Below are 26,843 nucleotides of genomic sequence, written 5' to 3'. Positions count from 1 at the left end.
CGTCGTCATATGAGCGAAATATTCTCAAGCACGACGTTAAACCCAATTTCACCTCACCTCACCTTTTGAAACATTCTTTGTTTCAATTGCAAACATAGCAAGGCATCTTTCGTTTCACTGTGAAGTTGCTATTTTTGACACAACTCCGTAAACTTCTTAATGGAACGAAGAAAAACTATTATCATATAATATTGGGAATATACTGTTTTCTGTTATGATGAAAAAGAGCTGAATAGTACTTACAATTTGCATTTTGCCAGTTCGAGTTTTGGCCAATAAAAACGTTCCCGTCTGCGTTTTATTTTTGCTGCGTTCTGCCAACATGGCGGCGTCCATCGCAAGTCGGTTTTCTGTCAAATCGACTTTAGGGATTTGGAAGCACATGTGCAGACACTTAACTCAGGTTTCAGTGAGTACTTTATTTACTTATCTACAGTTCGTGGGCCAGTTCGTTTAAACTGCAGTTTGCTGATCGTATGCTTGCCACTTTCGTAAACAAATCGGCTTTATCATTTATGATCAACATGCATATTGAACTAAAGCATAAAAACAAAAGTCAAAACTTGTACCATTGACAATTTTGTTCAGTGCAGATTACCGGGTGCAGCCTAGGCGTGCAAGCATCGCACTGTCTCGCTATGTGGCTAAACTTGCTCAAGCTCAAGTATCTACACCCGTCCTAGTCTGTCTCACAGTCCCATATTATTACCCTCCCTACAGCCTAGCCCTCCCTGCAATGCTAAAGCCCTAAATGAAGCAAGTCTAGATTTCTCCAGGTAATCTCTGGTCTCCCTGGGGCTCCTATCAATTTAAATGGGTTTATTTGTTACAAACAAAATATTCAGAGACTAAGCGTTAGTCTACACCTGTCCCTGCATCAGGTTGGGGAAACCATAACGATCGGCCTATAATAGGCCTTTCTGACTATTTTTCTATAGGCGGATCGGGCTATATTTGAACATTTGACTAATTATTTCACAAACTATCAATTTCCGCACGAAATGGTTTTATATGATCATAGAGATTAGTTAATGGACCTCCTCAGCTTGAAAAAAATAAGTTTTTGGACAAAATAGAAATTTATATCATGTTCAGGAAAAGATGTTTCATTTAAGAACACAATTTTGCTCAGATTTTCTTTTTGAAAACTAAAACTGAATATCTATGTCATTAATTTTCAGTGAAAATTGTCAAAAAATATTTTAGACTTATATTTAATTAGCAGTTCCCAAAATCCTTTATTATGTAATGAAAGTTCTCAAAAAGGGTTTGAATGAAAACCTAAGGACATCAAAATTTGAATGATGTTAATATCCTCATGCGGAAATGCACCACTTAAAATTCATTTGATAAATATCATTATTATAGGCCAATCGGCCTGTAGCAAAATAGGCAGAACGGCCTATAATATCCCGTTTGGCCTGTTAGTATTATAGGCTGATCGGTAGGTTTTCCAAACTTGTACATGGGAGGTAGCTCACATGTCTTTACTAGTAAACACACCTTTACGATCCGAGGGAGATGACACGTCTTTACTACCAAACACTCTTTTATTATCCTGAGGGTTTAGATGTGAGGCTTTTCCTACATATCTTACCTTATTTCAGTGTTATAATCCACTTGTGTACAATTTGAACACTCCCCGTTGCTCTATTGGCTGTTCATATTTGATGGACAGTGGCAGGTGTGACTTCCAGAAGATGAATGAAGAGTGTATGTCACTAACACCCATGTGCAATGTTGTGTTTACTTCATTTGGCATGCATGTTATTGAGGTGGGAATGATCTGTTAAATGAGCACTCATTGTCCGTGATGGTACTTGTGGTCCTGTGATTCAGCGTCGGGTGATTGCAACACTAATTAGCTGATGCAGTTATCCAGCGAAGCATGTCCAAGCCCCACATTGCTAATTGTATTTAAAAAATGTGAGCTTGGTAAGGTGCACTACTCCCCAAATGAAGCCATTAGTGTTCCTACTAAACCTTGTCAGAATGTTTGAACAAAGTTATTATATCTATTCAATAACATACAGTTTACCCATTTAGTCTGGCGCTAATTAGCTCTGGATAAAACTTGATAGGTGTGCCTTGGCCTTGTGGCAATAAATCATTAAGTGAATATTTGTAAGTGAGATTGTGCATTTAAATAAACAATTCATTTTTGAGTATTCATTTGTTTCAATGAAAACAGAAGTCAAATTCTAGCAATTAATGACTAAACTTTAATTTGTCGGGTAATTTGATGGTATAACTAACATTCAGTAGTAACTAAGTGAATTAACTGTAAATATAGCAGTAATGGCTTCCCAGGCTGGGTCGGGTCATGCTGGCTCTAGCACCCAGGTCAAAAATTTGTACCAGTCCCAGAGTTAGTTGTTATTATTGTATAAACAAGTAATGTATTCATCATCACTACTGGTGCTGCTTATTGATATGATTGACATAAAAAACATGATATAGATTAAAAATTGAAGTCAACAATGTACTTTACAGTTCGGTCCAAGAAATTCATAGTTATGGACAAAATATTGAAATATGATAATTTTCTGTAAGAATGCTTCACATACAATTATACATAAAGCTGAAATCAGCTGTGTCAGTATACAGAAGAGGACGCAGGGTGTGCAATGTGGATCCCCCTTGACTACCTGAGGCAGGGTCCAATATTCATGTGACTACCTGTCCATGGACAACAGAGTTATCTGTGTAGCAATTTGATGGTATAACTAACATTCAGTAGTAACTAAGTGAATTAACTGTAAATATAGCAGTAATGGCTTCCCAGGCTGGGTCGGGTCATGCTGGCTCTAGCACCCAGGTCAAAAATTTGTACCAGTCCCAGAGTTAGTTGTTATTATTGTATAAACAAGTAATGTATTCATCATCACTACTGGTGCTGCTTATTGATATGATTGACATAAAAAACATGATATAGATTAAAAATTGAAGTCAACAATGTACTTTACAGTTCGGTCCAAGAAATTCATAGTTATGGACAAAAATATTGAAATATGATAATTTTCTGTAAGAATGCTTCACATACAATTATACATAAAGCTGAAATCAGCTGTGTCAGTATACAGAAGAGGATGCAGGGTGTGCAATGTGGATCCCCCTTGACTACCTGAGGCAGGGTCCAATATTCATGTGACTACCTGTCCATGGACAACAGAGTTATCTGTGTAGCAATTTGATGGTATAACTAACATTCAGTAGTAACTAAGTTGAATTAACTGTAAATATAGCAGTAATGGCTTCCCAGGCTGGGTCGGGTCATGCTGGCTCTAGCACCCAGGTCAAAAATTTGTACCAGTCCCAGAGTTAGTTGTTATTATTGTATAAACAAGTAATGTATTCATCATCACTACTGGTGCTGCTTATTGATATGATTGACATAAAAAACATGATATAGATTAAAAATTGAAGTCAACAATGTACTTTACAGTTCGGTCCAAGAAATTCATAGTTATGGACAAAAATATTGAAATATGATAATTTTCTGTAAGAATGCTTCACATACAATTATACATAAAGCTGAAATCAGCTGTGTCAGTATACAGAAGAGGACGCAGGGTGTGCAATGTGGATCCCCCTTGACTACCTGAGGCAGGGTCCAATATTCATGTGACTACCTGTCCATGGACAACAGAGTTATCTGTGTAGCAATTTGATGGTATAACTAACATTCAGTAGTAACTAAGTGAATTAACTGTAAATATAGCAGTAATGGCTTCCCAGGCTGGGTCGGGTCATGCTGGCTCTAGCACCCAGGTCAAAAATTTGTACCAGTCCCAGAGTTAGTTGTTATTATTGTATAAACAAGTAATGTATTCATCATCACTACTGGTGCTGCTTATTGATATGATTGACATAAAAAACATGATATAGATTAAAAATTGAAGTCAACAATGTACTTTACAGTTCGGTCCAAGAAATTCATAGTTATGGACAAAAATATTGAAATATGATAATTTTCTGTAAGAATGCTTCACATACAATTATACATAAAGCTGAAATCAGCTGTGTCAGTATACAGAAGAGGACGCAGGGTGTGCAATGTGGATCCCCCTTGACTACCTGAGGCAGGGTCCAATATTCATGTGACTACCTGTCCATGGACAACAGAGTTATCTGTGTAGCACAAAAATGTGCAAAAATTGAGCATAATTATGACGTTTTTGAAGGAGAATGTCTTCTATTTGCATATATGTCAGAAACATATTTAAGTGTACAATGTATCTGAAAGCTTATTCATTGCAGAATTATGATATATGTGTCATTTTTCAGGCACACAAATGCCCATATATTTGCTAAAATGGCTTGGTGCAAATGAGAAACTAGTTATTTGTACCATATTAATTTTTTTTTCAGATTGCAGGGCTACCAAGTTTTGTGAAAATAGTTGAAGTTGGGCCGAGAGATGGTCTTCAAAATGAAAAGGTTGGACAATGTATAATGACAATAAGTAATGTTTTAGTTACTACATTTTGTATCTTTTATCATTATAAACATGAGTTCAGTAACTTAGGACATGTTAGAAGATGTATTCAGGTGTAATGTTGAGATATAATATTCACCAGATCAGTGAGCAGATATTGCATGTACTATGTTAAGAATAAGTAAAGTAATCATAACAATTTCTGCCTGATGTTGGGAACACAAGTCTCATGGAAGAATTCCATGATTTGCCACTGAAAACAGCAAAAATCGTTCCTATACATTACAGATGAAAACCTCAACACCTGACATTTTTTCATTATGTATGTTAAGCAGTTTTAGTTTTCATATATTACACTAAGGTATGTAGTATCTTAGTCTTTGAATTGCATTCACAAGTGGTACACATAAGGGAGAGAGTAGTATATATAATGATGAATCTATTACATGGTCCTTTGCTTACCGTTTGGAGACCATCGAGATCCCGACGCGCAGGCCTTTCTCGACGAACAGGTGCATGTCGCAGTCAGTTAAAAGTGCCAGCTTCACCCTGGTCTTTTTCAACAAGGCGTCCCAAGAGAGACCGGGGGTGGAGAAATACCATGCGGGGTCTAGGCTGTACTGTTTCGAGCACATTTTTCTGAATATCTCGAACACGTCGGCCAGCAGCAGCACGTCATTTTTTAAGTACAGGTTGTGGTAGTCGCCCAAATTCTTGCAGCCCAGTTTGTCCCACCACGTTGAGGCGTCTTGCGACCAGCCGTCCATGTATTAAATGGCGTAGGCGCCCTTCCTCAGCAGCAGATGTCGAGTCTCGGCGTCGGTGTATCGCTGGTTGATGTCGAAGTCATTCGGGTCGTTGGCCTTCACCAAACTGTCTAGCGAAGACAGCAGGAACTGAATGCTGTCGATGAATCTTAGACCGTCTAACGAGAAGAAGATGTATTTTTCCATGTTGTTGGAGATGCACTTTAGGTTGCCGTCGACCTTCGCAATGGCCTGCATTATAAGGTGAGAATCGTAACTGCTAAGATTGTGAAACACGACAGGGATTTTGAACAGTTCTGGAACAGCCTCCTCCGTCCTCGTCAATGACATCTTGTATATTATTGTTATTATTATTGTTTTCTTTAAATCTTCAATGCTTTGCCATGATGATCGCCGCGGTCAGAGGAGCCAGTAGCATACTGTACCGGTGGAACATTTCGCAGCTGACGGATCTTTCTGGAGGTCTTCGCATATGTACAGGCGACGTTCCAGCGGAATGGGAAGGAAGTACGACGTAGATTTGCGTCATGGCCGATCCTATGGTTTTCGTCATTTCAGTGCCGAGTCTGACTTTGTATCTCGCGTACAGCTTGTCGTCGGGCATTTTGTGAATTTTGCAGGGAGTGAGGTCCCCACCGAAGTATTGTTTGGCTTTGCCGGCAATCGCCAATCGCCAGCGCCACCAGTCTCTCCCGCTTGTTGTCTTTTTTATTATCATCCTCTTTTATCATTTTATCATTTGCTCGAGCAGGTTGTTGCACTCCATCTTATAATGTAGTAAACTATTTATAAATCTAAAAAAATAAAATCCAACGCACGCGAAACACAGCGATAGGAAAGTCAAGTTACACGCAACGAAAATTTCGAACTTTGTGCTTAAATTTGCTAAAGTTCTTGCTAGAATTTTGTTTAAGCTAGCGAATTTTATACGCTACGGGTTGGTCAGTTTTCAATAGGAGTTTGGCGTGTTTTGTTTCGTCGAGCTGTTTTTTCACGCAGTCAAGTGCTTGTTTGCTCGGAATCATGTCATTTTCTTGCAAGCATTCCTTGAACGAATCCCTGTCCTTGCAGTGAAACAGGGCGACCCATCGCGTCTGCTCCGGTAGGTCTTTGAGCACCAAGTTAAATTTTTGTGTCAGCACCCAAACGCTGTGTTTCGTGTGCCGGCCCGAGAAGGCCAGGTACGACAGCATGTCTCGTTTTTTAACCATCTCCTTGTTGGCGCTGCAGTCGTCCAGGACGAACAGCGTTGACTCCCCTTTAAATTTGCAGACGCGTTCCGGGATCCACTTTGTGCACGTCCGGGTCTGTCATCACCCACGCTCTCTCCGTGTACGTCTTGTTCACTTGCAAAGTCGGGCAGAGAACGACGATGTGGTTGAATGCATCCCGATACTATCCTTCCAGCATGTCCAGCATGAAAGCCGTTTTGCCGCATCCCGTCTGACCGCAGACGATGGCGCAGTGGGGATTCACAAAGCAGATCGATCTCAATATCGAATTTTTCGATCGAAAAATTATCAATAAAGGGCTTGCACGAATCTTCCATTGTCTATATTAAGCTGCGCATCCATAATCACATACAAATATAAATTTAATTTACCGTCGGTTTGAGGATTTTTGGTGAATTGGATGGTGATCCCCTTGCTGCCTTTGTCGACGCGTCGTCCGCTGCAGTGCAGCCGATCGTCGTCCGTTGATCACATGTCCAGCCACAGCGCATACTTGGTGGTCAGGTATTGTCCTAGCGTCACGTAGGTGAGACCTTGACGATCACGTTGATTTCCGGTGGGCGCTTGATTGCCGGTAATTTTTAGATCTCATCCCACTGCTGGTAAGCTCGCATGCCTTGGCTGAACAGCTGATTGGGCACGCCCTCGACGGTCACTTCCACTTTGATAATCTGGAGGTTCCAATATTTTTCATTGACTCTTTGAAACAGTGAAAATTCGTCCACCGGAATGATCAAAATAACCTTCATCGATCGAGCGGGCATGTTCAGATTGATATTACACAACGTATCGCTTTTATTCGCGACGATCTTCCGATGATGCAGCACGCAATCGTACAAGATGGCTAACGTTCCCAAATACTGGTTGAATTTGTGACGTTGTCGAACTCCAAAGAAATATTGTCGATGATATAGCTTACCCCCTCGCTGCTCTCCGTAAAAATAATGCTGCTATAATCGTTAAACATGAGTTCGTATTCCAGCCTATCGCCTAACGCGGCTTTGTAAAATGGCATGTGACCAGTAGTTCGAAGTCGAGCGGAATGCAAAATCGGTTTTCTCGAATGCCTCAGCTATAGCCTTATGTTTCCTCGGTATAGCGGCGAGATCGGCTTGTTCAAAAGCATACCCCACTCGCAACCGAGTCGACAGACAATCGGTTGAACAAATCCAATGGTATTTCATGTTTTCCCGTTCGCTCGCAGTTCTCCAGAGATCCGCATAACTGAAAAACACATCGCTGTCGTCGATGCTCAGGATCTCGTTCCCACTGATTTTGATGGTCATTTTTTTCACGATGGCACGACCCAGGATCCCCATGATTTCTCTTTTATCATCATCGGAATCCAAACTGATCTGAAAAGACAGACAGGCCGTCCCCAGGACAATGACATCGTTCACGCCCAGGTTTGGGAATCAAACCAACAGCGTTTGGTTTTCGTCGATCGTGCTCGGATTGTTGGTGATGGTCACGGATTGACAAATGGCTTTGACCCCCAGGGGTTCCCTCAATCTTCGGAAATGATCTAGTTTTCGTCAGTATTGTGACATTATTTATATTAAAAGTATATAATATAAGTTTAATAAATAAAAAGTAATGGCCGAAGGTGGTGGTGAATATATTCCAATGGACGATTTGGGTGGTGATTTGAAGCCTTGATGTACAAGACACCTCGTTCATGGGTGAAAGCATAGGCGATATCCTGTTAAAGACGACCGTGGCTGATTATTATGATGCCCTAAAACGAAAGGAAAATCTGGTTCCTCTTTATCGCAATTATTCTCAGTTTGAAATCGATGATCAAGGGATACTGCGACTGAAAGATGCTCCGGACCCTGATCTCATGAATTCCCGTACGAGAAAACCCCTATCCTTGTCCAGGCTGGCCAGTCGCCAAGGTGTCGACTTTATCTTTTATCTGCGACAAATTAAACCTGCGAGGTTACGGCGGTGCATAGCCCAAACTTCCCCCGAAGACCGCCCAGGCTTTACAAGCGGTGCGGGCGAGCTGGAGTGCCACGCGTAGCGATCGACAATGATTTGAGAGGCGTGCGCATAAGCAGCTCAAAAGCATGGAACAATATCGAAAAATATTGTCCGCGTGCTGGATCGAACCCTTGCCAGGTTTGAATATCCCGTTTAGGGAACTCGCGAGGGCTAGGCAAGGCCTTCGCGAACCATTAGGTGGAGAACTTCGTGAACAACATGGGCAAAACTAAAGCGAAATCGATGAGCACATGCGGCTGAGTGAGAAAACTTCGGGATCCTGGATGACAAGGCCACGAAAAACATCAATGAGAAAAGATTGCGCGACCTGGAAGGCGGACCCGATTGGAAGCCGCTTCCTCTCTGAAGCGGTAAGCGGGAAGGCTCAACCATCGACCGAGTCTTGAGCGAGGGACACCGTTAATGGCCCGACAGGATCGAACTCTGTTCGGGAACAAAGGGATCACCATCGCCAGCATTCTGACAGCCTTGGGCTTCATCATATCGACCCTGGTCTTATCGCTGAAGGGCGGCGGCGGCGGCGGAGGCGGCACACCAAGCCCAACACCACCAACAAGTCCATCAGGCGACGTCAGAGACTGGAGAAAAAACATCTGAAATCGCATGGGGAAGCCTTGGCAAGACTAGCTGTCAAAGCCGCCGAATTGCTGCCTGGCATCTTGGGCAGCATCGTTTCCTGGCTGCTGGCCACGCTGTGAAAACGTTCACATGGCTTGGTCAAAACCTGTGGCCTCCTTCACAGCTAAGGAATTTTTAACAAAATGAGACACAGTCCAACCGCGATCCCGACGACCACCAGCGCCGTTTTGCGATCGACGTGCCGCTGATTGTTTGCCTGCACGTGCAGAGGCTGCTGCTGCTGCTGTCGTTGTGGTTTTACTTCATGTGTAGGGGGTGGCGCCACGATGCCCGTTTCACCCGTATGCTGCGGCGCGACTCGACTCACATTATTGACATCCGAGTTCAAGCCAAACTTTTGATCGCCAGTGGCGATGACGATTTTGTTGTTGTAGCCCACAACTCTGTTCACCCTCAGTTGCATGTCGCTCGGAGCCATGTCCAGTCCCACGCCGTACATGGCTGGAAAGACAGACACAAGCACCAACGTTACCGTATCATCATACGACTGGGATCAACACCCTTAGCAAGCCTCGATGGGGTTCGTGTTATAGAAACAAAGAAGTCCCTTCATCTCCCGAGTATCTACTTGCACGAAGATCTAAACTTTATCAGCATCAAATACATCAATCAAAGATTGACGGAAATTCAATTAAATATTATTTTCTAAACTTATACCATATTACTTGTATAACCATGGGTGACATTTCAAACCTGAATCTGATCTCGGGTACATGCGAGGATTTGATCAACCCAGTACGGAAAACGCCTAATACGTATTGCGCTTACAAAACAATGTGTACCAACGATGAGAAGTGATAATCGAATCTCAATTGAACTGAATCATCAATATTATCCTTACCTACCCCTATCTTGTCATGGATGAGGTTGGTAATGTCATCAAACTAAAAAGTAATGGGGTTGTACTGAATAGTTTTATTCAGGGTATAAAAAAAAGGGATATACGTATCAACATTACCAGATCCAACAGGTAATATGTTAGTCACCCGTCCGGAAAACAAACAAAAATGGTTAGAGTTAAGAAAATATACTGAAGTCAATGTGATACAAGGTTCTACACTTATTGTAGAAGTCTTTCTTGGAGATGCCCCCACAGAAGATATGAGAATTCTGTTGGGGTTAAAAATACACTGGCATGATCGCCATCAAAATAAACATTGTCGTATATATATACAACCAGGAAGAGCCCCCACCACAAACCTCGAGGGGGTCATGGTTTTTCAGGAGCCTAGCATTTTACTCCGGACCAATTTTTTATACGAACACTTGTACCTCATCAGCTTAAAGTATATTCATCAAAGATTGACGGAAAATGAACTAAATATTATTTTCTAAGCTTATATTCTATTTTCAAGATGGGATTGTATCCGGCCATGGACAAAGTAGCCCAAACGCTCGAAACCGTGGACGGATTTCATTTGCGACAAATCAGCGAGATTAAATGTTAACTGGAACGAGAACGCGAGGTGCGACTAGGATTACCAATAAAATACCATAGAGCAACAAATGCTCTGGACGGTGTAGACACCACGCTCGTAGCAACCAGCATGAGGCTCGGTGCTGCCGGTGTCGGTTTATTATCGACCAGCGGGCTGCACCTGTGGTGCTAGGCATTGAAATAACAGCTGGAGTGGCAGGGTTGGTGGGATTGGCTCTTAAATTCATTTCACATCGGCTGCAACGTAAAGCATCAAAACACGACGAAATTAGAATTCTATCCGAAGCGAAGTTAAGCACGATCGACGATCACGTATCAAAAGCGCTCATGGACAGTAAAATCTCCCAGGAAGAGTTCCGTGTTAGCAGAACTCGCCAAATACCACAGAATGAAACAGGAGATTCGTACCAAGACTCGGAAAAGCACTGGCATCAGCGAAGAGGAGAAAACAAAGTTCATAGAACAAGGGAGACAACAAATCATTGCAACCTTCCTTACCAAGAACAAAGATCTCATAAAAGATTAATGTTGAACTGTTTTGTAGATATCAACATAACATAGAAAGATAGAAAAATAGAAAGGTTGATAAATTAACAAAAGTCCCCGGCAGCCACAATCCCCAAAGGAGAAATTATCGAAAGATTGATGTTGTTGCGCAACTTCTCCCAGGGGATTGCGTCGGCTACCATGCTCTCACCTTGAGAGTGCCCCTACTCAGAAAGACCCTTCCTCAGGATCCAACTGATGTGATCTTGATTCCTTGCTTTGCGTTTGAATTGAAAGGTACAAGGAATCCAACAGAGGCATCGGAGGGATACGAACTCACAATGGCAGAGCTGCGCAACTCCACATCATAAGAACGCACCACACAACCGATTGCGCTACCGGGGACCTGAAGACTGAGTGTTGAAAACTTACCGGTAGTGCCTATCCTGAGATTGCATCCTCCTCCTAAGCTGGGTCCGTCTATATTATCGCAAAGGGAGCCTGGAACCAGTTTATGATGACATTCCACTTCCGCTTCAAAGTTTGAAAATGAGGACGCTCACTTCGAAAACTTTTGTTGGCTTTTTACCTCGAATAAAGGTCTAATAAAATACAAACACGATGCTCTTAGGTAGTTTCAACAACGCTAATCACGATAAATGGGTCGATGTACGCTGAATTGTTTTTTAGAAGCCACAATTCATTATTTTAGAATTGGGTTTCAGCAGCTTGGAAGGCGTATAAGCTGTATATAGCTTTAATGCACTGTCACTGGTAGAGCGAGTCTGCCGGTGTAAAGGGAACAGGCTGGACTTCGGAGGTGTTCGAATCCCTCTCGTTGCTGAAGGAAACATTTTTTTTTCATTCAATGCACCTAAAACTGAGGTCATATCCACATAGGATAAACCAACGTTCAGCATTTTTTATGAAGCCTTATTTAAAAACAAAAGAGCCTTATAGAGGGAACTCACACTTCTCATGCTGCAAGGATGAATCCATCGGTGGAAGACTATTTTTGGAAAATAAGCCTTATAGATGGACCATGTAGTAGAATCATCATTATATATACTACTGAGAGAGAATTTATGGATGTCAACTTCTGTTTTACGAAGAACACAACTTTTGGAGATCACCTATAGCTTGATATGTTGGTTCCTCATATATATATATATATATATATATAAATGAAACATTTTCTTATTTCGCAGACAATTGTTCCAACTGAAACCAAGATTGAGTTTGTCAATCGTTTGTCAGAAGCTGGACTTCCCGTGATAGAAGTTACAAGTTTTGTATCTCCTAAATGGGTTCCCCAGGTATGACATGTTTCTGTGGTATGTTTGAAGAGAAGCGATGGTCAAATGAATCACCGTCTGGCATGAATGTTAAGGAGTACTTCTCCATTGTTGTCATGACTGTAATGTTAAAATTACTGGAATACAGGGTGACTTGACTCGCATACTGTGACATGTGCAAGAGCCCTCAAAGACACAAAGACCCCCATTAAAACAACTGAAGTTGAAAAAGGGGAATGTCCCACCGTGCACCCCCTCTGGAAACTTTAAACTGAGGCTACAAAACATATGAACTTCAAAAAGGAGAATGCCCCTCCATGCACCCTCTCTGGAAACTTTAAACTGAGGCTACAAAACACATTTAGACTGCTGACCTTATTCATCTTTACATGATTGGAGAGGATGCTGATGCAGTATGTATATAATGGTATATGGTCTCTGATAAACTGTATGTTATTCATCTTGTACACTGCTAGGACAGGTATATGTTATGCTGCGTTTACATTAGGCCACGATGGCCATGATTCCGATTTTGTTTGAAAATAATAACTCATCTTATAAAGCGTGAGAGATCGCAGATCCAAATCTTAGTGATCACAAGAGATCTCTATGATCGTGATGCATCTTTATAATCGTGGCAAAATATTAAACATGTTTAACATGGCATGTTTGATATTTTGCCATGGTCATGCTGATTTTTTTAGTTATCGTTTCAAATCACATAACAGCATGAGAAAGCGTGAAAAAGCGCAATGGAGCATCGTAATACATCGTAATAAGGAGTATCAGATGTTAGTTCCAATTGTCCCACGATTGTACCAAGATCTATTGCGATTCTCTAAAGATCTATTACGATTCTATTAAGATCTCCTGCGCTGTGTCACGTTGTACACAATCAATCTCGATCTAATACGATTCAATGCATTTCTATGAACTTTTTAACACTCTGTACAATGATTAACATCCATGATTAACGTCCACAATCTATCATGATCTATTAAGCTCCCTTGTGCTGCGTTTGGTGTGTTTTCCTATAAATTGTGTTACGCTGCCAGACGAAATTCATTGTGATCCAACTGCAAACCGCATTACACTAATTGATCGTCATTTTCATTGTAGAATATAGGAGATGGTACTGAAAAAGGGCAAGGGAAAAGGAAAGAGCTCCAAAGTAGCTCATCGTGTCACAATCGTGTTTAATCGCTCTTCTTTGTCTAAACACAAGACAACAAAAGGTAGCAGATCGTTATGAACGTCTCAAAACGTAAGAAATCGCAACAGATCATATACTCAAATCGTGATGATCGTAAAACGTCGCTACAGATCGTCAACTATTTGCAACAGATCTTCATTGAAGAATAAATTGTAAGAACTTGTAAGCTCGCGTAACAGATCGTATGAAACCATAAAAAAGCGTCAAGAAAGGGAAAAATAAACAAAATGTTCCACGATCATGTTGATCTACTATGATATTTGGTTCGTGTCGGATCGGCATAATCGTGGCCTAGTGTAAACGTAGCATTAGGAAAGTTAGACGATGCCTTGTTATAATGAATGTTTATTGCTACTAATGCTTCTCTGTGTAGATGGCTGACCACACTGAAGTGATGGAGGGGATACATAGGCATGAGGGAGTAGTCTACACTGTACTCACACCGAACCTCAAGGGCTTTGATGCTGCTGTGAGTTGACACCACATACCAGGCATACTGGTTATCAGCACTATTATTCATTTGGACCAGGGCCCACTTGTACAGAACGATCTTAGTTACAATCAATCTTAGGCCCCTACAATCAACTTTACAATCAACATACAATTACCCCAATCCACTTGCACAAAGCCGATCTTAACGCGATTGTAAGACGGCATGTATTTAAGATCACCATCTTAGCTAAGATCGAACTCTTCAACAGTGCAGGTACGAATTTCTTAAACTCGACTCCTGCCTACAGTTGTCTGCAAGTGCGCATAGCATGCTGCGCAAATAAAAAGTTGAACTGGTTACTGCACACAACACATACCTCCCTCAATCGCACTTGAAGAATTTTCATGAAATAATCCCACAAATCTTTGAAGGAAAACGATTATGTGAAAGATAACATATATTTTTCTACATTCAAACTGTCTTGATTAATGAACTTATAATGTGATATTGCAACCACAGAAATACCTACTCATGTTTTATGAAACTACTGAAATACGAAAAAAACCATGAATATATTTGGATCTAGATTTAGTGACTTAATAATTATGAAACTTAAAACATATAATATAAACAAAATTTCCTTATGATATATGAGATTGTTTAGGACGCATCTGTTCTGGAGATTTGGAGTAAAATACCAAATATATCCCACAAGTATTGGTTTTGTAAAGATATGAAAAGGTGACATGACTACTGGAGTGTTGTGGAAAATGCATGACAGGAAAATAAGAATCATAAATAATATTTCGTGTGTGTAGTATGTGTTGTTAAATACCTATTCACAGTGTGTTAATTATTTAACCCTATTTCGTTGATAATTGTTTTTTCTTATTGTGAAATTCCTTTTTACACAAATTTCAAATCCCTCAGCAAGTGTATTTCCCTGTTTGATGAATGATTGTATTATATTTAAAATGCATAGATTAAAAACCCTCGTCTCTCGTCCGACTCAAATTAAGAATGAAAAAGAAACTTGTTTTGGCACTTTATCTAATTGTAGATTATTTTAATGATAAACTAAGACAAAGTCAATGACACGAATGTGACCGAAAAAAAAAATATGTGGAGCTCAGTGATGTCACAACATCAAATACATTGGCACTGCAGACCCTACGGCAACGGCATAATATGCCAAGGGAAACTACTTCCATCTTGCGTAAAATCTAAGATTAGCTGCCCTTGAGTTATTGAAAAGGTCACGGCCATTGCTAATCGCATGCGGACACCATTCGCTTTTATCCTTTCCTTGATTATCAAAAAAGGTATGTTGTTTCACACTTATTCCAACATTGAATCGGGTGGGAATAGTGCTTTGTGATATCAACTTGATAGTTATGTGTTTCGCTACAACAAATAACAATGGATCCCATGTTAAATAGGTTGTGCATTCTCCATGTTGTTGAAGTGTCGAGGCGAACCATACAGTTTTGTGCAATATAGAAGCAATCTCCAAACGTAAAGCTGAATATTTGCGCGTAACGCCATTTTGTCACAGACTACAATGATCGTAGCGCCTTACAATTGGTCCAGACCAATTGTAAGTTTCGATTGTAATTTACAATGATATTAGTCTACAACTGCTTTGTGCAATTGGATGGAGGTTGTAGCCGAGGCCTAAGATCGTGATCTTAAAGAATTTACAATGGTTGTAGTGCTAAGATCGTTCTGTGCAAGTGGGCCCAGTAATGTTAATATTTAAGCTCATGGCTTAGTAATTGGTTTTGTCACCTTTTAGGACAAAATAGTTCCGTGAAAAGCAAGATCATTCATTTGTCATGGATTTGAGTACTACATTCATCCTGATGATAATCCATGATTTATGAAGATCCGGGTTAGAATTGATCTTCAGCAACCCATGCTTGTCGTAAGAGGCGACTAGCGGGATCGGGGGTCAGACTTGCTGACTTGGTTGACACATGTCATCGGTTCCCAACTGTGTAGATTGATGTGTATGCTGTTGATGACTTGATTATCTGGTCCAGACTTGATTATTTACAGACTGCCTCCATACAGCTGTAATATTGCTAAGTGTGGCATTAAACAACAAACAAACCATGGTTTATGAGCACTGTACATCTTGATACTTGAAGTTTCTGGGTCACCTCTGTGTGGGAAATATGTATTTTTCTCAACCATTTTCTGATTCATTTGCATGGGTGTCTTCATTTTATTGGGGTGCCCACTTAATAATTACTTTGCTACACACTTTCAATGCCTCTGCATGTTCAAGTTAAACAGTTGTTAAAGTGGATGGTGTGACATGCTTTGTTCCAAGGTGATCAATTGCGCTTCCTTTATTCAAATTGGCAAAACACGCAACATTTTGGATTTGTAGGACAAAACCATGTTATCTTCCGGTAATTGCAAAGAATTATTGCATAATTTTGTCACAGTAACAAACTGTGCTTTCATTGTAGACCTTTGTTACTTTGTTAATGTGTTGATCAGACTGTGATAAATTTAGTATTTATAACACCACACTGTGCATACCCTTCAAAATTCAGTGAAACACTGTCATGTTCCTCATGTGTTTTCCTTCTCATACAGATGTCGGCAAAGGCTAATGAAGTGGCTATATTCGGTGCTGCCTCTGAGTCTTTCAGCAAGTAAGTAACCTCTTTGTAAAACTTGCTTGCTACAACCATGTGTCGGTATGGGTATTCTGTTCTTTGGATTGAAGTGAAATTCAGTTGTCGGTACATGCATTACTGCCCATACTTGTTTATGTCTGTATAATTATTGAAACATTGCACTTGATTGTCAAGAAAGTTGGTGAAACAGACATGTTTACTTACAGTGGTAACATCCATAATCAACAGAAGGGTCATAACTAATCTAACGCTTCTGTTATTTCTTTGGCCTGAAGCTGACTATATCAGTTGTGTGTTTCTCTTGAGGGTAATACGGTCTGACGTACGCCTGTTTGTAGCAGTGTCACCTGAGCTGGTAGGCGGGCAGTTTGGCAGTTACCGTGGCAGTGGGTAATATTTTTTCCAGTTCCCTCCTGGGAGGGGTGACACGGAAACTTGTTAAAGCATCATTGACCAATGAAATTAGAGCATTTTACGTGAAGGTAAGATAATGTTTCATATCTTAACAAACAGAAAGAACATCAACTGTTCCATTGCTGAAAGTCTTCAGAGGTTTGAGGAGGTTACAGAGGCAGCAAAGAAACACAACATTCCTGTGAGAGGGTAAGTAGATACACTGTAGAACAAATTTTTATGGGTGACAACTTCTTTATTTCGTGAGTGCGGCGCTTCGATACACATTCGTTATGTCATTTGTGATACAGATTCTTGTCGAAACGCCGCGACTCACGAAATTAAGAAGTCATTTAAATTGAGTCTGTTTCGATACAGATTTTGTACCCGTTTGAAGCGGTACAAGAATCTGTGTCATCAAACGCCGTCCTCACGAAATAAAGAAGTTGTCATCCATAAAAAAATTGTTGTATATTGTACGTCTCAACTTCTAAATGCCACTCAAACAAGTTAAGTATATACAGTTGGGCAGCAGCGTTGTAAAATTAAACACACTTAATTTAGTTATTACTTTCACCTTTTTAAATGGGTATTGCTATTTCTTGTGTTGACATTTCTAGATGGTGTTTTTAATTACTCATTTAGATTTTTGACAGTCAGTGTTTAAGATAGTGTTAATCTTTTTTACTGTGATGCTTTAGTAAAGATTATTGATGCTGTAGCCTGTTTGGCAGTGCACATATTTCGTTTATGGTCAGTCAGAATAAGGGGGGTCAAGGCCAAGGTCATCAGTAGCGAGCAGGCACAACACAGACCTGTTTGCAATGAATAAATGCATGTAAAGTCTTGATGGCATTTAGGTGTAAGTGTCTCGGAAGGAATGGCGAATAGTGTCACAGGTGCCATCAATGCAGTGTGTTTTGGTGTGTGTGTGTCATTTGTGTACATGATGCAATAAACCACACCAACTTAGTGACAATATATACCTTGATGCCAGTTGTTTTGCATTACAAGCCTGTGTGGCTGTGTATTGACAAAACATTAAGTTTGCAATGTGTCTGTACATCAATATGTATTGCAACATAGTGGGAGCTGATGTGCAATTATGATCTGTTGCTACTATTTTGTTATCATGGATTCAGGGGATATAGCTACTCCATTTCCATTGTTTTGTCAGTCAAAATGAAAGCCAAATGTCATTTGTGATTAAATTTCTTGGAAGATACAAATGAAGACAGATCTTGTTATATAGGTATCTGTTTTTACCAATATGCCAGAACATGGGGACAAAATATTACAATATATATTGCTTCAAAAGCATATTGCAGAATATTGGTATATAGATAATGCCATATAGTCCAAGTATTTCTGTATATCACGTTCTACTGATGGGTTAATTTTATTCAAAACAAATACATACCTCTAGGTTGTAATGTTTTCAAAGTGTTCCAATTGTTATGAAAACTTCTTTCTGTAGGTATGTTTCCTGTGTTCTGGGATGTCCGTATGAGAAAGATGTTCCTCCAGAGAAAGTGGCTGATGTAAGTTCTTAGAAGAAATATATACTACAATCATGTGTACAGGCTGTCAAATACATGTACATTACAAATAGTTTCTTTTTCCTCTTATGTTTCACTGGTATCTATATGATGAATGTGACGATCATGGCACTAGTGTGAATAATGTAAGACATCAAGTAGGTACACTTTCAGATCTTTAGTCTTGTCATATTTTGTTCTATTTCATACGTATGATTGGTTGGTGTGTAACGATTGATCGCGCTATTAAAACATTGCAGCTGACATGACCCAGGGGCAGTACGTTAATGACAAGTTAAAACAACGATACCAGAAATTATAGTGGAAATGATATGATACTATATTGATGACATCAACCAGTCTGTTAACAACTATGCATGCAAGCGGGTGCATCTATGACTTGGGGATTACATTATGCAAGGAAATCTGTTGCTACATGACATCTTATGTGCTGTATACAAGAGAGTTTCTCAGTATTGTAATACTATTACCTTGTAAAATGGTCCTGAATAGTCATCTTTAATGAAAAGACTTTTTGACACTGTGTATGTATGTATACCTAGGTTGCTAAGAGTCTGTATGACATGGGGTGCTATGAGATATCCCTTGGGGACACCATCGGTGTTGGAACACCCAGAGCCATGAAGAACTTGATATCTACAGTCAGCAGGAAAGTCCCAGTGGACAAACTAGCTGTGCATTGCCATGATACTTATGGCCAGGCTCTGGCTAACATCTTTGCTGCATTACAGGTAGGTTTGTCCTCTTGCTTGTGGTGACATGAGGGTGTCCTAATGAATTCATGTACTGTCCTATCTTGTACTTCCTCTCTATACTGCAGACACTGGTATAGTCCCTTGAACTGTCCTATCTTGTACCTCCCTCTCTATACTGCAGACATTGGTTTTATGAATTGTACTGTCCTGCCTTGAATCTCCTCTCTATACTGCTGACATTGGTATAGTCCCTTGTACTGTCCTGACTTGTACCTCCTCTCTATACTGCTGACATTGGTATAACTACCTTGAACTGTCCTGTCTTGTACCTCCTCTCTATACTGCTGACATGGGTATAATACCATGCACTGTCCTGACTTGTACCTCCTCTCTATACTGCTGACATGGGTATAATACCATGCACTGTCCTGACTTGTACCTCCTCCTCTCTATACTGCTGACATGGGTATAATACCATTGCACTGTCCTGTCTTGTACCTCCTCTCTATACTGCTGACATGGGTATAATACCATGCACTGTCCTGACTTGTACCTCCTCTCTATACTGCTGACATGGGTATAATACCATGCACTGTCCTGACTTGTACCTCCTCTCTATACTGCTGACATGGGTATAATACCATGCACTGTCCTGACTTGTACCTCCTCCTCTCTATACTTGCTGACATGGGTATAATACCATGCACTGTCCTGTCTTGTACCTCCTCTCTATACTGCTGACATGGGTATAATACCATGCACTGTCCTGACTTGTACCTCCTCTCTATACTGCTGACATGGGTATAATACCATGCACTGTCCTGACTTGTACCTCCTCTCTATACTGCTGACATGGGTATAGTACCATGTACTGTCCATGTAAACATCATTCATGTATGTGTTTTCTCATTTAGCTATTTTCATTTATAGTAGATTACAGTGAGACATAAATAATTTTCAGAAAACATTACAAAACTTTTAAATTATGCAATTGAAAGTATAATGCAATGAACAGTTGTCTCTAGATATACAAAGGAGGTTCTCTTTGTCCCAGATGGGAGTGAGTGTGGTGGACAGTTCAGTGTCTGGGCTGGGAGGCTGTCCGTACGCCAAGGGTGCCAGTGGAAATGTATCTACAGAAGATGTGGTCTACATGATGAACGGAATGGCTATCAAAACTGTAAGTATCATGTTACCCACATTTCTACATGGTTTGAGTCAGGTTTATAGAAGCTGCCTATCATAAAATACACAACACAAAGTGCTGTATTTATCACATGACGCTAATATTCCGGTCTCCCGATAGTTTTGTTAGCCATGGAGTATTTGCATACATACTGCCATTCTCATGGGATATTGATGGTTTCTTGGGTGGTGGGTGGTGGGTGGTGCGTGGTGCGTGGTGTGTGGTGCGTGGCTTGATATATTGTAGCTGGTACTCCCTGGGGTAGAGTTTATAAGGTATTTTACATCATACATATATGAAATACAAAATAAACATTCAAGTTTCACTCAGAAATACTGCAAAAACAAATTTCATAATAAATCTGTAAACATGTAAAGGCTCGTGATTGATAGTAGAAACAAAATATGGTGTGTCTAGGCATTTGAAGTTGTGTAGTACAGTCTCTTTTTAGTCAACCAGCCCTCAGTTGGCTGAAAGTATCAGTTTCAGTAGATGTTAGTGTTGTTATACAGACTACTATTTTCTAAGTTTATAAGACCAGAAAAAAATGTTCAAGAAAATTGTGAAATTTTGACTGTCAAGGTATATTTAGGCAGTGTAGGAAATAAGGCCCGTCCGACCGCCCGAGACGGGCTAGATTATTGACGGACGGTCTAAATTTACAGCTAGCCAGCCCGATGGTCTGGTAACATTTTTTCGTAAATTTGAGTAAATTCAACATATCTCTTTGTTTAGTCTGGTTAAATCCATATTGGACTGATAACAATTTGAAGTTTCCAGCCCTGATGTCTGGCTGGGTTTTTGGCTTATGTCATACACTGATTTAGGACATGACTAACACTAAAGCACTTAAAGAATGTGGTCAAATGATTACCGACAAATTCTCCTTCCCATAACTTTGGGTGAAAAAGTTGGCTGGCAACATGAAGGCCAAGTATCAAGTTCAGCTGACTGCCAATGTATTCAATCACAATTGCAGTTGATGTCTTCAAAGTGTCAGACTTGCACTGGATCATAAATTGCAAGATACAATAACAAGATGAACCAGACGAATCTTTGCTGTAATGGCAAGACATATGCATTATGCTGAGACTGGTTTGAAGGTCACTTAAAACATTTCAAGATGAATATTCAGCCTTACTTGTCAGTTTGTCTGTTGTTTATTGCCGCACTCAGCAATATTCCAGCTATATGGGGGTCTGTAAATAATCGAATCTAGACCAGGCAATCCACTGATCAACATCATGAGCATCGATCGATGCAGTGAGAATACAATGACATGTGTCAACCAAGCCTGACCACCCGATCCTGTTAGTCACCTCTTACGACAAGCATGGGTTGCTGAAGACCAATTCTAACTCGGATCTTCATGGCTCTATCAAGATGAATATGCAGGCTTACTTGTCAGTAGGGCAGTGAACAATGACATTGTCACTCATCTATTTGTATGCAACCCTGGATTTTCAACAGACATCTGGCTGCAAACCAGTTGTGAGCTGAGTCAGCATAGTGAGTTATAAAAATCATAATTCATGCAGGTTGACGATAGTTACACTTCATTTATACAGAGCCAACATATAACACTAGATATAGTTCTTTTTAGCCTGAGATAATGTATAGATTTATAAGCTTACACAAAGTTATACCCAATCAAATTGCCCATTGCATGAAAAAACCAATCTCTTGCCCATTTCTTGAAATGAGCAATGTCATGTATGAGTTTTAAAATCTTACATTACTATTCCTAAGACAAATGTATCATACAAACAAACTTGTCCATACTGTAGGGTTGTGATAAATACATGTACTTCTTGTAAGATACAAATACAAACAACTTTTCAAATATTCCATATGCAAATATTGTACTTAACAGTCATATATACACATGGAAAAAAGTATCACAACACCTAATACTTTTTTCTCTCAATATCTTAAGAATTGACATTTGACAGCATTATGAAAATAAATGAAAACAAAACTTACGTGTCTCAAGTGCAACAAATCACGATCCACATGCTGCAGGTAACAAGTGAGGAACATATGAAACACTTACACTCCTTGTGTCATGAAAATACAGTTTCAATTATCATTCACTCTTGTTAGAAAACTTAGCTATAACGCTTACTTATTGTCTTAAACCACTCTATGGGACCCCCTCAAGAGATGGCAAGTTATAGGTATGGTTAATGCCAGGTTGTCCATGAGACAAATTGCCATGTAATTAGGGCACCACCCTTCAACAATCAGTCGATTATTGAGGAAATATCACCAAACAAACAATGTAAAGGATCTGCATTGTTCAGGCAGACCACGCAAGACATCAGCTAGACAAGTTGCAGCTTGTCACAGTGAGAGGAAATCTGAATGGACAAAGATACTAAGAGGAAATCTTTTGACAATCATCCCCTATTAACAAGGCCAATCTTTATGGTTGGCAACGCCAGGCCACATTGGGCACGTGCAGTGATTGATTTCCTGCATCAAGAAGCCATTACCACCCTTCTATGGTCAGCCAGAAGTCATTACCACCCTTCTATCGCCAGCCAGAAGGCATTACCACCATTCTATGGTCAACCAGAAGCCATTACCACCCTTCTATGGCCAGCCAGAAGCCCTGATTTGAACCCTGTCGAGCATGTTTTGAACATTCTAGGGTGTAAGGTTTGTCAGACTGAGAGAGATCCACCAGTACAGAATATTCATGAATTAGAGCTAACATTGCACCAAGAATGGAACAGGTTGCCCCAACATTGGATTCAGTGTCTTGTGCACTCACTATCTTGAGGACAAGGACGAGGGTTCAAAACGTCACCCAGGTGGGCGGAGGTTACACAAGATACTGACTGTGTCTTCTGTTTCTGAAGCTGACCTTATTTGTGGATTGGGTGTATGAATAAGGACCATGCATCGTGGAACCTATTTGGGATGACCATACTTTTATTGACACATTATGTTATGTTAATTTCAGTTTTATTACAGGACCCATATTTAATCAAATTATACCATTCAGATTCTTTATTGTTGGCTTTTGTGTTAATGAAAAGTCATTTTAGCACTTTGGCTCCAAAATAATTTCCTGTGAAGATACACATGACATATAATCTTTGATTAAATATTGGTCCTGTCATAAAACTTGGGTGTTGTGATACTTTCTTCCATCTGTATATTACGTAATATTTGCCTAATTGGAATTGATTTCTCAGCTCTGATTATATGTTTGCCCTGCCTATTATGTGTTAAGTACTCTGAGCAGAGCTCTGCACAGCCTATCATCTATTGAAAAGGAAACTTGCTCTTTAAAAATGGATTACCAAAGGCAACCCTTGCCAGACACCAGATTGAGTTCATTCAGTATGCAGGACTTCACGCTGGAATTTATCACCAGAAGTGCTCAGCATTCATGGAATTGTCTCAGGTACAAAGTGTGTGCGGTGGTCAGGGATATCTGTCATTGCAGGAGCAACTGCTTTTCAAATCGCGGTACTGTCTGAAAGCTGGTCTTTGCTGCAACCTTGCCTACCCGAGCAACAAATCCTATGGCAATTTTGGCCACTAAACTGTTTTGGATGTTGATGGATTAAGCTAATTTATGTCATACAACAGTGCCACAAATCCATAATCTGAATAAAGGAATCTTACAAATATGTGATATCTGCTTGCTTTTTTATTACATGATGTCTCATTCTCAGTGGATTTGACTCAGTCTATGTCTTTGTGTATTAGTGAATTAAAATATTTTATTATTCATAAAAGTTGTTTGTTTTATGAAATAGAGAAGTTTTCATTTGCACATTTCATGAAAATGGCTTGAAGTCTGTTGTTTTATTAACACATATATATACACATGTATACTGCTTAAAAGAACTAAAAGAACATCTGATTCTTCCATATTTCATAGTTAATGTGATTTGTAATGACTAACTACAGCAATATGAAACAATTGGTAGTATAATACAGCAAGTCAGGAATGGCTGTTCCACTATTTCTATATCACTCCCTCAGGGACATGAATTCATGTTTGTTTGTTTCTTTTCAGGGGGTCAACATTCACAAGTTAATTGAAGCTGGGAGTTTTATCTCCAATGCTCTCGGTCGGAAGTCAGGATCCAAAGTATCACAAGCGACAAAGTCATGTCTATAGCATATTGTATGGTTAAATTTATCATCAAGTGGGTTGTATAGAGGATGCTAAACAGATGAGTGGGGAATATTTCCTTGGTTGATTAAATACATGATTATTTAAAAAAATCTTTGCTGATTGTGATAATACTGTAAGGTCAGTATGATACCACAACTGATGTTACGTTGAAGGATCCGTGTAAAAATATTTAAACAGACGCTTTATTGTTCTCTGACTGATCAAACTGGCACTGAGGCCTATACTCCGCACCAATATTCTTTATAAGAATATTTGAACTTTACAACATTTGGTAGATGTTTTCTTCTGTACAACATCATAATGGATTAGTTTCCACTCTTGTAAAGATGTTCTGTAAAAGTCATGGAACTGAGTTAGAGTGTATCATGCTTTTCTAGATCTACAATATGTTTTCACATATATATTGATTTATTTTGATGATAGTACATAACTGTAGAATATTGACTACATTGAAGATTTAAGTCACTTATATTGACATACTAATGTGATGGTTCTGTCATGCTTGATCATGTTTCAAGACCATCATGTTGTTTAATGTTTTTATTAACAGACTTTTGTGTGAAAACTTTGTATTAAACAAAGTGAAATCAAAGAATTATGTTTTCTTCTTCAAAAAGGTTATCTGAGTATGTTGCCAAGTGTGCAGGTTGTCCGTTGTAACCTACTGTTTTGCAGTTTTACCCTTTAAGAAGAATTACCTTCTATTTATATATTTTGGTCGGTCTTCATTTTGTGCTAGAGTTGCTGAAATCTGTAAACCAGTTTAAAATGTTCAAGCACAACATTTCTTCCTTTCTACTGAGAAGTATATAATTATTTATTTAGGATGACTGTATTATTGACCACATGCTAATAATGGCATTTGCTGTACAGCTGACATCCCCCCTGATGAAAGTGAACAATGAGAAATACCTTCATAGGTGAGATTTGGTGGGTTTCCTGTTTAACGCCGAACTCAGCAATATTCCAGCTGTATGGCAGCGGTCTGTAACTGATCGAGTCTGGACCAGACAATCCAGTGATCAATATCATGAGCATCGTTCTGCACAAATGGGATACGATGACATTTGTCAACCAAGTTAACCAGCCTTACCACCCTATCCCGTTAATCGCTTACGACAAGCATGGATTACTGAAGACCAATTCTAACCCGAATCTTCACGGGTATAGTAGGTGGGAATCACTTTTAGAATAAAACTTATGTTTGTTAGATGCTACATTTTGTTTACACTATAATGGCCTGATTTTGGGTATTGTATGATGTGCTAATTATAGGTACATGTATTTTGCATTTCAAAGTATTTATTGATACTGTTGTCTTTATTGCAGAAATGTAATAAATTGTGATAATGATTTAAACATTTTCTTTGTTTTTGTTTTTGAATTGTTGCTATAGCTGTTAAAATATTGACGGACTAATTCCAACAAAAACCTTCCATGTCATGTGACTCTTGTAATCAGAATACATGAGAGTTTTGTTAATAACTGACTGACTGAGTTTGGTTTTACGCCGCTTTTAGCAATATTCCAGCAACATCACGGCAGGGGACACCAGAAATGGGCTTCACACATTGTGCCCATGTGGGGATTCGAACCTGGGTCTTCGGCGTGACGAGCCAACGCTTTAACCATTAGGCTACCCCACCACCCCGTTTTGTTAATAAGAGACGGGGGTTTCAGTATACAGTTCAGTACAATCTATGATAACACATGTTGTGGGGTATCTGGACTTGAATGATCTTGGCATGTTCTGTCGCACAGTGTCTTGTAAAGGCCAGTAGATAAGGAAGTTCAGGCCATGGTACATCTTCTCAATCCATGAATTGAAAATGGTGCTAACTGTTGAAGCAGAAACTTTAAACCGCTTTGCCAAGTCTAAAACAAGAAGTCCTAAGCAAAGTCTCATAAATACCATGAAAAATTCATCTTTTAAGCTGAGTTTGTGTGGTCTGCCAAGCTTACTAGTTGAACCATCATCTATCAGTTCATCAAAAAGTAAGTTGTATGCACTTTTATCCGGTAGACCAGTGAAAAAACATCATTTCTTCATCTGTCAAATCATGAACAGTGAGCCAAGGCCTGTCACTGTCATCTGTAGTTGTAAAGGCGAATGCACTTTCCTCTGTCTGTGTGCCTGTTGATACATGGGATACAAAACTGCTGCATGGGATGTCGATTTGTGTGCTGGCGTCTCTTACACATTGTGAAACTCCTACCTCCTGATGTTTGAAGTTAGTCAGGGTGCTGGGTTC

At 39.8% G+C, this 26,843-nt stretch overlaps 1 protein-coding gene across 2 annotated transcripts; it reads left to right on the top strand.

Annotated features, from left to right (window-relative positions):
- Positions 1-277: 277 nt before the first annotated feature.
- Positions 278-25,654, top strand: LOC124259028 (hydroxymethylglutaryl-CoA lyase, mitochondrial-like). 2 transcript variants are annotated; one of them, XM_046693104.1, is made up of 10 exons: positions 278-409; positions 4,372-4,440; positions 12,216-12,323; positions 13,889-13,984; positions 16,556-16,614; positions 17,113-17,202; positions 18,470-18,533; positions 19,094-19,282; positions 20,301-20,426; positions 24,469-25,654. In XM_046693104.1, exons 1-10 carry the CDS (start codon positions 323-325, stop codon positions 24,571-24,573), a joined length of 993 nt encoding a protein of 330 aa, XP_046549060.1. In that variant the 5' UTR covers positions 278-322; the 3' UTR covers positions 24,574-25,654. The 2 variants fall into 2 exon arrangements, with proteins under 2 accessions (XP_046549060.1, XP_046549061.1); XM_046693105.1 differs by lacking the exon at positions 278-409 and having other exon boundaries at positions 4,372-4,450.
- The last annotated feature ends 1,189 nt before the right edge of the window (positions 25,655-26,843 follow it).

This window comes from Haliotis rubra, unplaced genomic scaffold, assembly GCF_003918875.1.
Source record: "Haliotis rubra isolate DU_JTF1 unplaced genomic scaffold, ASM391887v1 Scf707, whole genome shotgun sequence".
NCBI classification, from domain to species: domain Eukaryota; kingdom Metazoa; phylum Mollusca; class Gastropoda; order Lepetellida; family Haliotidae; genus Haliotis; species Haliotis rubra.
This window is presented reverse-complemented; position numbering and strand designations above follow the sequence as displayed.